Here is a 15,484-nt window from a genome sequence, read left to right on the forward strand (position 1 = left end):
ATACTGTAATCCAAAGGAAAATTATTAATACAGTATATAATAAAATAATGCAGTAATTAATAAAATCAGTTATTTCAGAATTTTTTAATTTCTGTGTTAATAGTTCCTATATGAAATCTCAGTCTTTTCTTCGTAGTTTTCAGGATCAACATTAAGTACAAAAGTCACAAAACATAAAACAGTGACTTGGCCTTTAGCGTTTGACATTTAATGATTTGAAACCAATACTGAGACAAACGAAAGGCATGCAAACTACAGTTAGGTTATAAGAATAATGATAATGATAATCTGGAATTACTGACTTAGATTTAAATAATTTTTAAAGTTCAGACATAAATGTTGTAGGCAATTTTTTATCTTTGAAGTTTGTCCACATGGCAACTTCAACCCAACTGTTATTGCTTCAGTCTTTTTCGTTATAACTTCAAAAATTTCCATTTAATGTCTTCTTTGCCAGCTGATTTTTTCAGAATTTAACTTTTCCCTATAAAATGATAAAGCCAATACCAAAAATAAAATAGATTAAGCAAGCATATGTTAATTGACTGTATTAGGGAAAAGCAAATTAACAGGATTAGATTACTGCCACATATATTTGAACCAAAATTTTGGTAAGAGAACAGTCAATGAAATTGCAACAATGTTGATGAATTGAAAATCTTCACTAATCTTACTGACATGAAACCAAAATCTATCTTGTGATTCCACAAAGTCCACAATCATCTCCTTTTTGCAATTCTTCTAAATGTCTTTTCTCTTCACAGAATGAGGTGCAAATAGAATTTATAGATTTTCTAGAAGAAAAATATGAAAGCTTGGAGTAGTTTCAAAATTTCCAAAAATTCTAACTAGTTTCACAGAGTCTTACATTTCCTGTTCACACTGTGTATAAAGCTATAGTGTTATAAAAATAAGACAATGAAAGAATTTATGACTCTTCTCAAAGAATTTTAAGTTATAAGGAGTAGCTCAAATTTTGGACTAGAATGTTTACAGTACTGTACCTACCTATGAAAAATTCACTGATGACTCAAGGGAAACAAAAAGGTGTTCACTAACAGGACTCCTATTTATTTGAGGAAGATTTTGGCACAGATAAGTGGCTATTTGAAAACTATGTTCTTCTGAAAATGTCTGTTTCAGACATATCCTCAAATACTCTGAAATTTTACTCTCTTTGGTCTCGCCTCTGTCTACCTTTAAGTTTTGCAAAAATAAAAAAAATTGTAAAAACATTAACATGTCATAGGGTTTTTTAAATTAATCCCAGAAAACAGAACTAATTAGCTTTTTCTATGTATATCCAAAAATCTATAAATACATACAAAGACTTAAACATTTTTGTTGCATATAATGGAAAGATTTGGGCTTCATTGAGCAGCAGAAATGTATTATTTTTCCTCTGGCTTTCTTAATATTTCAGGACCATCATTTCCACCAAAAAAAAGCAATACCCTCAAGACTGCATGAAACATTGATCTATAACAGTGAGTGAAACAAAACAGTGAGTTAATATCATTACATGTTCTAGAGCAAAGAAACTGATGCTATCAGAAAGAATTTGCAAATGAGAAACATTTTGCATACAGGCACTTAAATTTCTAAATCAGTGACGTTGAGCTATAATACTATTGTTGAGTAATTCTGTTTGCAGAATAAATATATCCAACCACCAGCTGTTGGAATAATGTGAAATTTAATCAAAAAAGATCACAATAATAACTTTTAGGTAATAATTCCCAAAAATTGCACCTGGTCTCCTATCTGTCTGCATTGGCCTTACACACAAACAGTTATAATCACATTGTTTAGTCATGGCTACTGCTGATTCTTGACAGAATGCATAACTAAATCTTCTGAACAGAAGAATATTGCTTGAAATATTTGCAGAAAAAATTGATTGTATTATGTTTGAATAATTTAAATGTAGAAATATTTCAACAGAATTGAACTTTTTGATTCTCAAAGGGCCACTCCCTTTTAAAAAGGGAATTATTTCAAATAAATAGTATTTAAATATAAATTTGCATTTATTTAGAGCGCATGCCTAAAAAAAGTGTTACATTTACAAAGGACCATTTGCATGTTCATTGAAGAAAACTGTTGATTCAAGTTACACACAATTTTTGCAGTTTCCAGAAATATGTGATTGCTGTTCATATAATAAGTAAATATAATATAATAAATATATAATAAACAAATAAACTCCTTAAAGGAAACATTTCTTACATACCTCGACTTTGGTGTGATATATCTCAAATTGCAACCATCTGAAGTATTTACTGAAATTCATATTTCAAAAGTTTTATGACACCAAATCATTTAATCACCAACTCAACAAGGGATTTTGAATTGATCTGATACTTATCAATATATGAATGTGAACATTAAAATGAAGTGGTGCTCAGACAGTAAGATTTGCTCAGAGCATGGCAAATATTTCACTCTCATAATCTCAAGACATGACTTTTCTAAAGATTTTGTTGTAACTGGAAGAATCAGAGTGATGGACAGACAGAAAGAAAAAGAAATATATATTTATTATTATATTCATAATATAAAATTGATAGCAAAATGAAACAGATAACCCTTATGAGATTCTCATTCATTTACTAATCTTTTCATAACATTTTATGAGAAAGCATAATTATTTTCTATGATGCAGACAGTATTTGTTTTCTTCAATCAATCTGTTGCCCGATGCCCCAAACAGAACACAAACTAACAGAGTCAGTTTATGCGGTGCTTTATTCAGGGCCCGGGGAACCTGCGGACTAGCGTCCAAAGTCAGGATCCCACAGCTCCCTTTTTCCATCAGGTTTTTATACCTTTTTACAAAGTGGTCTACGTGCAGAAATACACATTCTTCAAAACAATACAGATACATAAATCTTGCAGGTATCATTTCTAAAAGTTATAAATTCTGCATGCTTGTCTACTTAGAACTATAGGCTACCCCCCTTAATCCCCCTTGTATATTTGCCCATCACCAAAATCCTTTAATTATTATTATTATACTTTAGCCTTATCTTGAAAGTTTCTAGATGTCCTATATGCCCTACTAAATCCTTTGATTATTGTTTTCACAGTTCTAAATGTTCTATATGCTCTACTAATTCTTTTCACTATTGTTTCACAAGGTAGGTTCTCAGGGCCTGTCCGAAAACTGCAGTTTTCTAAGCCTTAGCATGACTACTACTATATCTACATTAGTCCTTTTTCTCATTATTTCGGTATCAACTCCCCCCTTTTGAGCATTCTTCAGATTTTCTGCAAGGATGCTCAATTTTTCAAGTTGTGGTTTCTATGTAGAACGGTGAGTCTTCTTTTCGAGTTGGCAGGATTACTTCTTTCCGGGTCAGTGCTCTCATGACACGTCGAGTATTAGTTCCCTCTCTGGCAATCATTTCTAAAAGACATTTATACATAATTATGCATACTACAATAATTAATACAATCATTATTACATATCGTACAATTGATGATATCCAACCAGAGACTTGGATTCCTAGGGAGCTAAACAGTGCTCCTACCCAGTTATGTTCAGCTTCTTCCTGGACTTCATGCACTTTTGTTTTAATTTGTTCCAATTGACTTATGTCCTTTTTTACTTTTTCTGTGACATTTGGGATATGTATGCAGCAATGATCAACCTTTCCTTGGAGGTATCCACAGACTCCATGTTCTTTTAATAAAAGCAAATCTAATGCCATTCTATTTTGGATTGTCATTTTTGTTGTTGCCTGCAATTGTAAATTTAGATCCTTAAATCCTTTCTTTGTAACTGTAGCTAGCTTCTCAGTTTGTCCTAGCAATTTGTACAGCATCTCCCGGTTTCTATATGTAGAAATTGGTGCAAACAAGGATTCCAATACCCACCCAAATTTAACTCCTGATGAGGGTTCATGCCATTCATCTTCATTTCCCTGTCCTAGTTCTTCTGCTACTTTATTTGTTTCTCTCTTTGCTCGTGACTGCATCTCTTTCTTCGTTAATTTAGACTGTTTCCAAAAAGGACATAATGTGGGAACCCCTAAGGTAATTTGTGTTACAGGCCCGTCTAATGGCAAATGTGTTGTCCATTGTCCATGTCCCATAATCCATACTAAATTTCCTGGACTCCTGATAGTTGTATCTTTACAGCTTAAAGTTTTACCCTTCTGGTCCTGCGGGAAAGCACTTCCTGGAATTGTATGGTTAAGTTTTTTACACTCACAACCCCATTTTATAAGCATTCTGACCGGTGCCAAACTAATTTGATTCTCTGGAGTGTCACAGGTGAGAATTTGGGTGCAGTTCCAATTTTCTTTTGTGGCGCTCAAAGTTTTTGTAGATGTGCTGGTTTGAGATACTTCTGTGTGAGTGGCATTTCTGCTTCCCGTCCATTGGACACACCAATTAACTTGTCTAATGTAACTATAATGTTTTAATATGCTGGGGCTTCATACCGTTTTCCAACTGTCCCACGAGGATTTCTGCCGGGATGAGTTCTGGCATATCATTTCATAATAGCTTTCATTTTTAGGTATTCTTTTTTTTTGCCAATGTGGTAGAAAACATTCCCACTTAGCATCTTCAGGTTTTACTTTTCCCCCTGTCGCTAATTGAATTTCCCAATCCCTAATTTGTCCTAACCTTCCATGGCTAATTAGACAATCCTTATAGGTTAATATTCTTAATGTTTCTCCAACCTTTTCCCATTTTACTTTAATTTCGATTTTATTTCGTAATTTTAATTCACAACTTCCATTTTTACTTCTTTTTATTAGGGGTAAATTTCCTACTGGAATTACTCCCCAAGGGATTGGTTCCCCTGCAGCTTGTGGCAGAGGTAAACATGCCGTTATTTTTGATACGTTTTGTATTTGTCCAAAATCTCGAATTAACCCTACTACTAAATTTTGTTGTTCCTGGTTTCTCTGTAGTGCCAGGCTTGTATCTCTCAATCCATTCCACATATTTACTCGTGCACTGACTGGTATTACCTGCACCGAGTACCCCCTTCGGGTTTTATTTTTCTTTAAAATACCTACATTTATGTCCCCATAATCAAAGTTTTCTCTAATCCACACAATGCATGAGAATTGTCCTACCTGATCAGCTTGCATATGAGATATTGTCAATGTGGTGTTACCTCTTTGCTGTTCCATATCCCAAAATGTCACGATTTCTTCTGTAAATACTTCGTCTGTGGTGATTTGTCTCCAGGCTACCTTTACTTCTTTTAATCCAGCTCTCTGGTTGTCAGAAAACAAACAGGTTAAATTTATTCCCGCACCTTCTGGCACCATTACATCTGGCTCCGGAACTGTAATTTTAACAAATGCTTCTCCCACCTGCATTATACAGACTAATGTTAAAAGAACTAAGTCCTTGCCCTGAACACCAGCTTTGTTGCAGACAGAGGCTGTACTTCCCATCTTGACGGGACCTTCTTGATTCGAGTGTAGTGAATCCAGTTGTCGATCCCTTGGACTTTCACTGCCGTGTAGGTAGTCATGATCACTTGGTGAGGACCGCCCCATACTTCTTTCAAGGGTTCTGTATTCCAGTTCTTTACATATACTTGATCTCCTGGCTGGATGTCATGAACAGGATTTTCCAAGGGCAGAGGCCGGTTCCACTGCAATGCTCCCCGCAGCGCTGTAAGGACTTTATTTAAAGACAAAATGTAACTCAACAATACTTGATCTCCTACTAAGTGAGGGTCCCCTTTGTAAGTTGCAGCATGATATGGCTTGCCATACAAAATTTCGTATGGACTTACTCCTATCTTTTCTCTGGGTTTAATCCTGATTCTTAGCAAGGCTAGAGGTAGTGCCTGCGGCCACTGTATCTTTGCTTCCTGACAAATTTTCTTAATTTGCCCTTTTAATGTCTGATTTATCCGTTCTACCTGGCCACTAGATTGTGGTCTCCAGGGCGTATGGAGATCCCAGGCTATCCCTAATACTTTGGCTACCTCTTGGACTACTCTAGCTACAAAGTGAGGTCCCCTATCTGAGGACATTCCTAATGGGATCCCAAATCTAGGAATGATTTCTCGTAGTAAGGTTTTAATTACTTCCTTTGCCTGGTTAGTCCTGCACGGGAAAGCTTCCGGCCACCCTGAAAAAGTACACACATACACCAGTAAATAACGGTACCCTTGTGCTTTTGGTAGCTCTGAGAAATCTATTTGCCAATAGTTTCCTGGTTGCGGCCCTACTTGTAACTTTCCTAGTTGTACTTGCCTTCGTGTCACTGGGTTATTTTTAATACAGACAGGACACGTGGCGTTAATTCGTTTTGCCATTGTTAACATCTGGTTGGAAATCACCTCATGTTTTAAAAATTGTACCAATGCGTCTGCTCCCCAATGGCACTTGTTATGTTCGATTTCTAAAATTGTTTTCATTACTTTTGTCGGCAGTAGAACCTGACCTACAGCTGTGACATACCATCCTTTTTCATTCTTCTGGGCCTGGAGAAATTGAGCAAGCTTCTCATCTTCATGTGTATACCATGGTTTCTGCTCAAGAAAAGAAGTTGCAGGGTTAATTCGCACTGGCAATAAAGCTAATTGTGTCCATACCTCTCGGGCAACCTGTTTGGCAACTCTGTCAGCCAACTGGTTTCCTTGGAACGCTTTTCCCTCTTCCTTTTGATGTCCTTTTACATGCATCACTGCCACTGCCTGAGGTTTATGCACTGCTTCCAATAGTGCTAATATTTGTTCTTTGTGCTTAATTTCTGATCCTTGAGAATTCAACAGTCCTCTTTCTTTCCATAGTGCTCCATGTACATGTATTACTCCAAAGGCGTATTTTGAATCAGTCCAAATGTTTACTCTTTTCCCTTGACTTAATTTTAAGGCTCTCACCAGAGCATGTATCTCGGCTTTCTGGGCTGAAGTTCCCGGGGTTAAAGCTTGAGCTTCTATTATTTGTGTCAAAGTCACTACTGCATATCCCGCATACCTGGTTCCGTTTTCCACAAAGCTGGATCCATCTGTAAACAGTTCCCATTCCGGATTCTCCAAAGGCTCGTCTTTCAGGTCCTTCCGGCTGGCATACACTTGTTCAATGATTTCTACGCAGTCATGTGTCAATTCGCCTCCTTCTTCCTGGCTGCTGCTCCTAAGAAATTCTGCTGGGTTGAGATGATTAGTTATTTTTAATTCAATGTCATCTTGTTCTCGGAGAAGTGCCTGGTATTGTAACATGCGGCTTGATGAGAGCCAATGCCCCCCTTTTTGTTCCAAAACCGCAATGACCATGTGGGGAACAAATACTTCCATTTTTTTCCCCAGAGTCAATTTTCTGGCTTCCCGAATTAGAAGCACTGTTGCTGCCACAGCTCTAAGACAACCTGGCCATCCGGCACTTACAGTGTCTAGCTGCTTTGAGAAGTACCCCACCGGGCGCTTCCATGAGCCCAGTTTTTGGGTGAGCACCCCTATTGCCAGTCTCTGTCTCTCATTTACGTATAGTTGAAAAGGTTTTGTAAGATCTGGCAATCCTAATGCTGGGGCTTCCTTTAAGGCTTGTTTCAGACTCTGGAATGCTTTTTCTTGAGTTTGTCCCCACTGAAACACAGGGCTTTTGGCTGCCTCATACAGGGGTTTTGCTTTTAGTCCAAATTCTGGGATCCACAAGCGGCACCACCCTACCATGCCCAAAAAGGATCTTAACTCTTGTGGATTTCGTGGTGTGGGTATGGTGCAAATTGCTTGTATTCGATTAACCCCCAACTTTCGCACCCCTTGTGAAATTTCGCAGCCTAGGTAAATTACTTGGGTTCTTACCAGCTGAGCTTTTTCTTTCGATACTCGGTATCCAGCTTGTCCCAGCATATTAAGTAATCCCATAGTGAGTCTGAGGCAAACATCCTTTTCTGTGGAGGCTATAAAGATGTCATCAACATATTGTAGGAGAACATATAAGAAAGGTGATTCTTTTACCTGAGTCGTCTTCCATTCTTCTAACTCTTGAGCCAATTGATTTCCAAAAATAGTTGGTGAGTTTTTGAATCCTTGTGGTAGACGCGTCCAGGTGAGCTGCTTCTTGCGTCCCGTGTCTGGGTTCTCCCACTCAAAGGCAAAGTATTTCTTACTTTCAAGTGCCAAGGGGATACAGAAAAATGCATCTTTCAAATCAATCACTGTGAACCACTTAAACCTTTCCGACACAGCTGTCAACAATGTATACGGATTAGCTACTACTGGGTGTATATCTTTAGTGATGTTATTAATTGCTCTTAAATCTTGAACTAATCTATACTTACCATTTGGCTTTCTGACTGGGAATATCGGAGTATTGAATTCTGACTCACATTCCTGTAAAATTCCCAAGCTACGAAATTGTTCAATCATGGGTGCTATTCCTATTTGTGCTTCCAATTTCAAAGGATATTGTCTTACCCTTACTGGGGAGGCTCCTTCCTTTAGTTCTATTACAACCGGTTGTGCTGCTTTTGATTTTCCAGGTACTCCTGTTTCCCATACCCATGGTACTACAGCTTGTTCTATTTCTTGTGGTATTTCTGCTGCTTCAACTTCTTTTACTACAAACAATTTAGCAATATTCTCCTCAGGAAATTCCAATCTTACTCTACCTTTTTCAAATATTATCTTTGCCTCTAACATTGACAATAGATTCCTTCCGAATAGCGATTCTGGGCTATTTGGCATATATAAAAATTGATGATCAAATTCTTTCCCCCCAAATTTTATATCTAATGGCCGCAAAAATGTTCGTTCCTCAACTTGTCCCGTAACCCCCACCACTTGGATAGTAGAATCACTCAAAGGTCCTAGCTTAGTGTTAACAGCTGAATATGATGCCCCCGTATCTACTCTAAATTCTAATGGTTCCCCATCTACTTCCATTATTACCTTTAAATCCTGGTCTAGTCAGCTCTGATTTTGGTAATTCCCCATCATGAGGGCTTGGGCGACACCTTGGGGATTTCCCGGGAAAGCACCTGTATTATTCATCAATCCCTGATTTCCATTCCCGCTGGCTATAATTCCTCCCCCAAAACCCATGCCTTGGTTGAGAGGACACTCATTTTTCCAATGTCCTCTATTTTTACATAGAGCACATTGATCTATCCCTAGCTGTATTCTCCCTCTTCCCATATTAAATTGACCCATAAGTCCTCCCGCACCCATTGGCATTCCCCCTTTTGCTATTCCCCTTCCCCCTCCTCGTCCACGTCCACGACTCCCCCCTCTCGTATTATTTCCAGCCGCTTGCTGTAACACTGCTAACATAGTAGCCTGCTGTTTCCTGGCCGTTTCTTTTTCCCTATTATTATATACCTTCCACGCAACTTCCAACAGTTTATCTAAATTCCGAGTATCCTCTCCCTCCAGTTTTTGTAATTTCTTTCTAATATCTTCCTGAGACTGCCCCATAAAAATTAATGCTAGCTGTAATTTTCCCGATTCCCCTTCAACTTCTAAATTAGTGTATCTACGAGCTGTCTCCTTAAGCCGCTCTAAAAAGGTTGACGGAGACTCATTCTTTTCCTGCCTGACCGAATACAACTTAGACCAATTCAAAGTTTTTGGTATTCCATTCCGTATTCCTTCTGTTAACAAATCCTGATAAGCTTTAAGTCTCCGAGACCCGCCCGTCGAGTTGGGATCCCACTCCGGATCTTCCCTAGGTACCAAATCATTTACTGTACCATCCACAAGCCGCAACCTAATCATTTCTCGTGCTTTCTCTGTCATAGCTTTAAACACCATTTCCTTTTCAGTAGAATCCATTATTGTGTCTAACAAAACTTGTAAATCATTCCAATCTGGGTTCTGAGTCTTAATTACCATTTTTACCACCCGCGCAGTTCGTTCAGGATCCTCCCGATACGCCCCCGCTGATTGTTTCCAAATTAGTAAATCATTCGGAGAGAAGGGAACTTTCACTATGACCCGTTCCCCCTGCGGCCCGACAGCTTCACGGAGCGGAACCATTAAATGAGCACCTTCTTCCTTTTTCTTCCTTTCCACCTCCCACCGCCCTCTCCGAGTTCTTTCACATAAGGGGGTCCGTGGTATATCAGTGGTTTCTATTTTTGCTTCCCGATCCCCCCTTTCTACCTCTGGCATACTTTCTCCACGTTCCTCCACCGGAGGGGCACTAGGGGCTATCAGCAAAGAAACATCCTCCTCAGGTTCCGAAAACCTAACCGAGCATTCCTTCTCTTTCTGCCAACCCTTACATCCATCACAATTCTGCTTTAATGTTTTTAAAACCATGATCCCACACTCTTTTTGCCACTCCGGTTTATCTTTCAAATAATAAAAGAGGTCTAGATACGGTATTTCATCCCATTTTTCATTACTTTGCAGAAAATGCATCAGAGGTGTAATAATGTCAGGATTCAGTGTACCGTTCCTAGGCCATTGCATACCATCGGGTTCATATAAAGGCCATACATAATTACAGAAATCAATCAATTTCCTTTTACTTAGTTCTTGACCAAAATTCCCCACATTCCAATGTTGTAATAAACAGCCCAAAGGCGAATCGTCCGGGATTTCTATCCCAGAACTTGCCATAGTTCTAAACGTTTTTAAAGACATCATTTCACCTCTTTTTTTTTTTTTTTTTTTTTTTTTTTTTTTTTTTTTTTTTTTTTTTTTTTTTTTTTTTTTTTTTACAATATACACCACACAACACTCACACCCTTTCCACAAACCTTGCCACACTGCACACCACACACAACACTCACACCCTTTCCACAAACCTTGCCACACTGCACACCACACACAACACTCACACCCTTTTTCCACCAATCCACCAATCTTGCCTTTCTCGTCGCCGCGAGTGGCAAGTGCTGAACCTGCGCAGTCACTGCCGCGTCTGACGGTCAGCGCCTAGGCTTTTCCACAACCTTAAAGACGTCTGTGACCCCCGTGCGGAATCGCTGTTCCGACTTAATCGGCAGGCCCCCCTTCCCCTCAATAAAAGAATAAAGCACCTTCGGGCTTACCTCCAGGTCGTCCGTCAGGCGCGGGGTCGGGCACGGGTTGATGTTCTCCCCAGAAATCACCTGGTGCCGGCGTGGAGTGGATCAGCCCACGAACCGCCCCAGCCACCTCCGGAGTCCCATCTGGGTCGCCAGAAAACTGTTGCCCGATGCCCCAAACAGAACACAAACTAACAGAGTCAGTTTATGCGGTGCTTTATTCAGGGCCCGGGGAACCTGCGGACTAGCGTCCAAAGTCAGGATCCCACAGCTCCCTTTTTCCATCAGGTTTTTATACCTTTTTACAAAGTGGTCTACGTGCAGAAATACACATTCTTCAAAACAATACAGATACATAAATCTTGCAGGTATCATTTCTAAAAGTTATAAATTCTGCATGCTTGTCTACTTAGAACTATAGGCTACCCCCCTTAATCCCCCTTGTATATTTGCCCATCACCAAAATCCTTTAATTATTATTATTATACTTTAGCCTTATCTTGAAAGTTTCTAGATGTCCTATATGCCCTACTAAATCCTTTGATTATTGTTTTCACAGTTCTAAATGTTCTATATGCTCTACTAATTCTTTTCACTATTGTTTCACAAGGTAGGTTCTCAGGGCCTGTCCGAAAACTGCAGTTTTCTAAGCCTTAGCATGACTACTACTATATCTACATTAGTCCTTTTTCTCATTATTTCGGTATCAAATCCACTATTGCATTTTCTCAGAAAAATTTATTTAAAGTATAAAACAAATATCAAGTGATGAAATCTACACTGTTGTTTATAGAAAGGCAATACAGTTAATAAAATGTGTATGTATGGCTTCCTCTCAATCTGAAAATATTACACAAAAGATGTGTAAGAACTGACAGACATCAGAAGAAATAATAAAATTATTTTCCTGAAAATAACACAGATGCAATTACTTTGAAAGTACAGCAAAACTATTTCCTTTCAGGGAATGCAGTCAGCACATGGCATAAGAATAAAGAGATTCGAGTATGTTCTTTGCATAAGATACCATTTATTGCCCAGCTCTTCTTCTAAAAGCCTCAAGTTTTTTATGTAACTTTTCACTTCCTCAATTTAGATCCTTTATCTTGGTCATTATCTGTCTTATATCACACTCTCTTTCCTTGAATAACATTTTTGTATGTTTCTATTACAGTAGTTTTATCAAGATTTTAAGACCTTTATAAAGTTAAATATAGTATGTCTGGATTTGAATTCATTCATATATGGTGCTTAAAATTCCCCCATGTAATTTGGCTGGGGAAAAAAAGCCCAAACATTAGTAACATTCAGCTGCTAAAACAAACTTAAAGAAAGTATCTACCACTTCCAAAAAAAAGCAAGATAGAGTTGCTTAAAGTACAGGTCCTTGCACGGCTCATTCTTCAGTCTGATAATTCTAATAAGCATAGTCACCAATTGGTCATCATTAATTCATAATTGCCTGTCATAACAAGACTTCCCTTCCTGCTCTTGATCTAGCCTTTATGCAGATATGTCTCCAAAGTTTCTGACATCACAAACCAGCAAGACTGAAAAAAGATATAAAAGCCTATCAAGTTTATTAATCAGGCATTTCTAACACTTTATCCACAAATTTCATTATCAAGTGGGAGGCTGAAGAAAAGCATGTCCAATTGGGACACAACAATTTCCTTTTATCGTGGTTTAACCCCATCTGGCAACTAAAAACCACACAGCAGGTCACACACCATGCTGCCTCTGGTGGGGAGGAGAAAGTAAAGCCCATTGGTCAAGCTAGAACACTTCAATAACTGAAACAAAATAAAGTATGGTAGTAATTGTAATGAAAAGGAGAGGGAAAAAACCAAGAGAAATAAGTGATGCACAATACAACCATTAACCACCACTGACCAATTCCCAGCCCATCCCTCAGCAGCCGTCTGCCCCTCCATATTTATATACTAGTCATGATATTCTGTGGTATAGAATATGCTTTTGGGCAGTTGTCCTGGCTGCAGTCCCTCCCAGCTTTTTGTGCTTCTGCTCACTGGCAGACTGGGAACTGGGAAGTTTTTTACTCATGATAAGGACTACCTGGCACCCACTAAAAATCCATGTGTTATCGACATTACTCTCATACTGAATTCAAAATACAGAGCTTTACCAGCTAATAAGAAGAAAATCAACTCTATCACGTCCAAAGCCAGGAGTTCAGGAAATAATTTTCAATTTTTGTTGACTAGTGCTGAAATTATGTACTTTGTTCTGAGTATATGTCAGATTTCCTAGAGGATATGCCACTCCCTACTATCAATCTGACATTTTTGCTGGCGTTTTAAAGATAGTGTTGATCCTTGAGACTAACAGCTGCAAAATGAAGATACTAAATGATTCAGATGAAACCAGTCTTAATGAGACATCAAAGAGTGTGCTAGTAATTCACATTATATTCTTAGCTTATGTGCACTTCATTTTAGCAACCCCTTGCACCTGTTCTGTCATCAACTCTATTTAGTCACCTATTTGCAAAGTTTTGCTTCTGCTGCTCATCTGCGCTGGTCTCCCTCTTCTTTCTCTGGTCCTGAGAAACACATCACTGTCACCTCTGCTAGAGGGCAGCCCGAGTGAGTTAGAATGGTTCCCACTGGTGGTTGCACTAGCAGGATGCACAGCAACATGATGTTGAATGTTGAGATCTGACATTCATTGGTTTCTAACAAATTTTGGCATCATGCACTTTGATGTATAGTTCTAGCTGCTCTCAGCATGTCCAGTGTATCTTCCAATAAAGACTGTTTTTCCCCAAAGGAGTAAAGCATTTAATGTATGCTAACAACTACAGTGAAAACCCTGGCAGTTTTTCCTCTGTTTTACTCTGAAAGTGAGGAAACAACCTCACGAGCTCTCTCCTTATTCTCTCATATCACCCTTTCTAAATATAGATTCCAATTATAGTCAGAGACACTATGCATCCTACAAGGTGGAAAACCCACCGCAAATACTTTACTAATCATGTAGAGAGCCAGTAATACACAGTAATACTTTTAATAGAATGTGTAATTTCCTCATTATCCTGTGAGAATTCCATAAAACAGGTCAAATTGTTAAAGTTCAAAATATGAAAATAAGGATTAAGTTTAAGATAGCATTAAATTTGTATAACTTCTCTAATAAACATATAATTATTTTCTGGATCATACCCTGTCAATGTTTCTGTGTACATAAGATGTTTGATAGGAAATCCTGTGCTCAGCCAAAATTTCCAGGGCAACAACAGATCAAGAAGCACTCCTGCCTTTCAAATGGCTGAGTCAAGAAGTCAGTTGTACTGGTGGTTGTCTTTCAGCACCAAAGATGTTCACTAAACTGTACTTCAGAAATGCTGAGAAAATCTGTATTTCACATACAAATTTTCTTCTCTGTACAGCCCTCTTTTTTGCTGACTGAGGTTGCTCATACTTTGCTGTATGAAAACACAACTATGTTTTCATTCTTCAGTTCACTTTTCCTTCCCATTCCTCAGATATAGTGATGGAATTTAACAGTCTAGCTTAAGGAAAATGTTTTCCCATTGCTTCCCACATGGCAGCTCCAAAATAGGTTCTTAAGGTCTCAACAAATTCAGAAAAATTTTCTAAAGAATTAGAAATAGCACAGGGAGGTGTTGGAATTTATAGCTAATAAAGGTTAAGATGAAGAATTCTACCATTTGCTCTGTTTCTTTGCATCCAGTGTACCCTAAATTTGATTTAACAGGGATGGGCAAATTGGAAACAATAGCATGGCTATTCATAACATCAAATAATCTGATTTTGCATAAATTTCTAACAGTGATGAACTTGACAGCATAAACCATCATAACCAAAATGGAGAAAAAGTAGATTTGCTATTTTAAGAACTAAATAATTTATCTTCAATGTACATGACTGGAAGCTAATCAGAGAATTGCAGAATATTCTGAACTGAAAGGGATGCTCAAGTATTAGCAAGTACAGCTCTTAAATGAATGGCCCATACAGGGATAAAACCCACAACTGTGGCATTATTAGCAGCATGTTCTAACCAACTGGGTTATATAGAAAGTATCCAAAATTCATAGTCCAGACAGAGAATATTGACTGCTGCAACAGGAAAGCCATCAGAAGTGAATCAAAACTGGATTATATGTTGTAGAGACTTTACTCCTAATATTTTTGTTAAACTGTTGTTTCGTCTGACAGGTACTTACATTGAAACCTGCTCAGAAAACCAGATCATAAGTTATGCATCATAAGTTTATGTCCATAAACTAGTATAGTACTTATTATCTGTCTTAAAAGTAGCCAAGTGAAAGAATCTCAGCAGAAAATATTTTGAACATGCAAGCATTTCTACTACATGCATTGTAAACACAGAATAAAAGAGCAAGTAGAAAAGTGATATGGATTATCCTGCAATTGTAAATTGCAAACTATAAAAAAGGCACTTGCTGATATTCAATCCACAGCAATCTTACACTGGTGGAATCTTTCAAGATTCTGGAAAAGCAGATAGCTGTTGATTC

At 38.1% G+C, this 15,484-nt stretch overlaps 1 protein-coding gene across 1 annotated transcript; it reads right to left on the reverse strand.

Moving 5' to 3' along the window:
* Positions 1-3,290: 3,290 nt before the first annotated feature.
* Positions 3,291-7,460, reverse strand: LOC306814758 (uncharacterized protein; the record flags this gene model as incomplete). The annotated part of the gene is made up of 5 exons (XM_079331137.1): positions 6,960-7,460; positions 6,441-6,511; positions 6,065-6,108; positions 4,157-4,166; positions 3,291-3,409 (listed from the first exon to the last, which is right to left on the reverse strand). Exons 1-5 carry the CDS (start codon positions 7,277-7,279, stop codon positions 3,291-3,293), a joined length of 564 nt encoding a protein of 187 aa, XP_079187263.1. The 5' UTR covers positions 7,280-7,460.
* Between the last annotated feature and the right edge of the window lie 8,024 nt (positions 7,461-15,484).

Source organism: Erithacus rubecula, assembly GCF_903797595.1.
Source record: "Erithacus rubecula genome assembly, contig: SUPER_Z_unloc_2, whole genome shotgun sequence".
NCBI lineage: Eukaryota > Metazoa > Chordata > Aves > Passeriformes > Muscicapidae > Erithacus > Erithacus rubecula.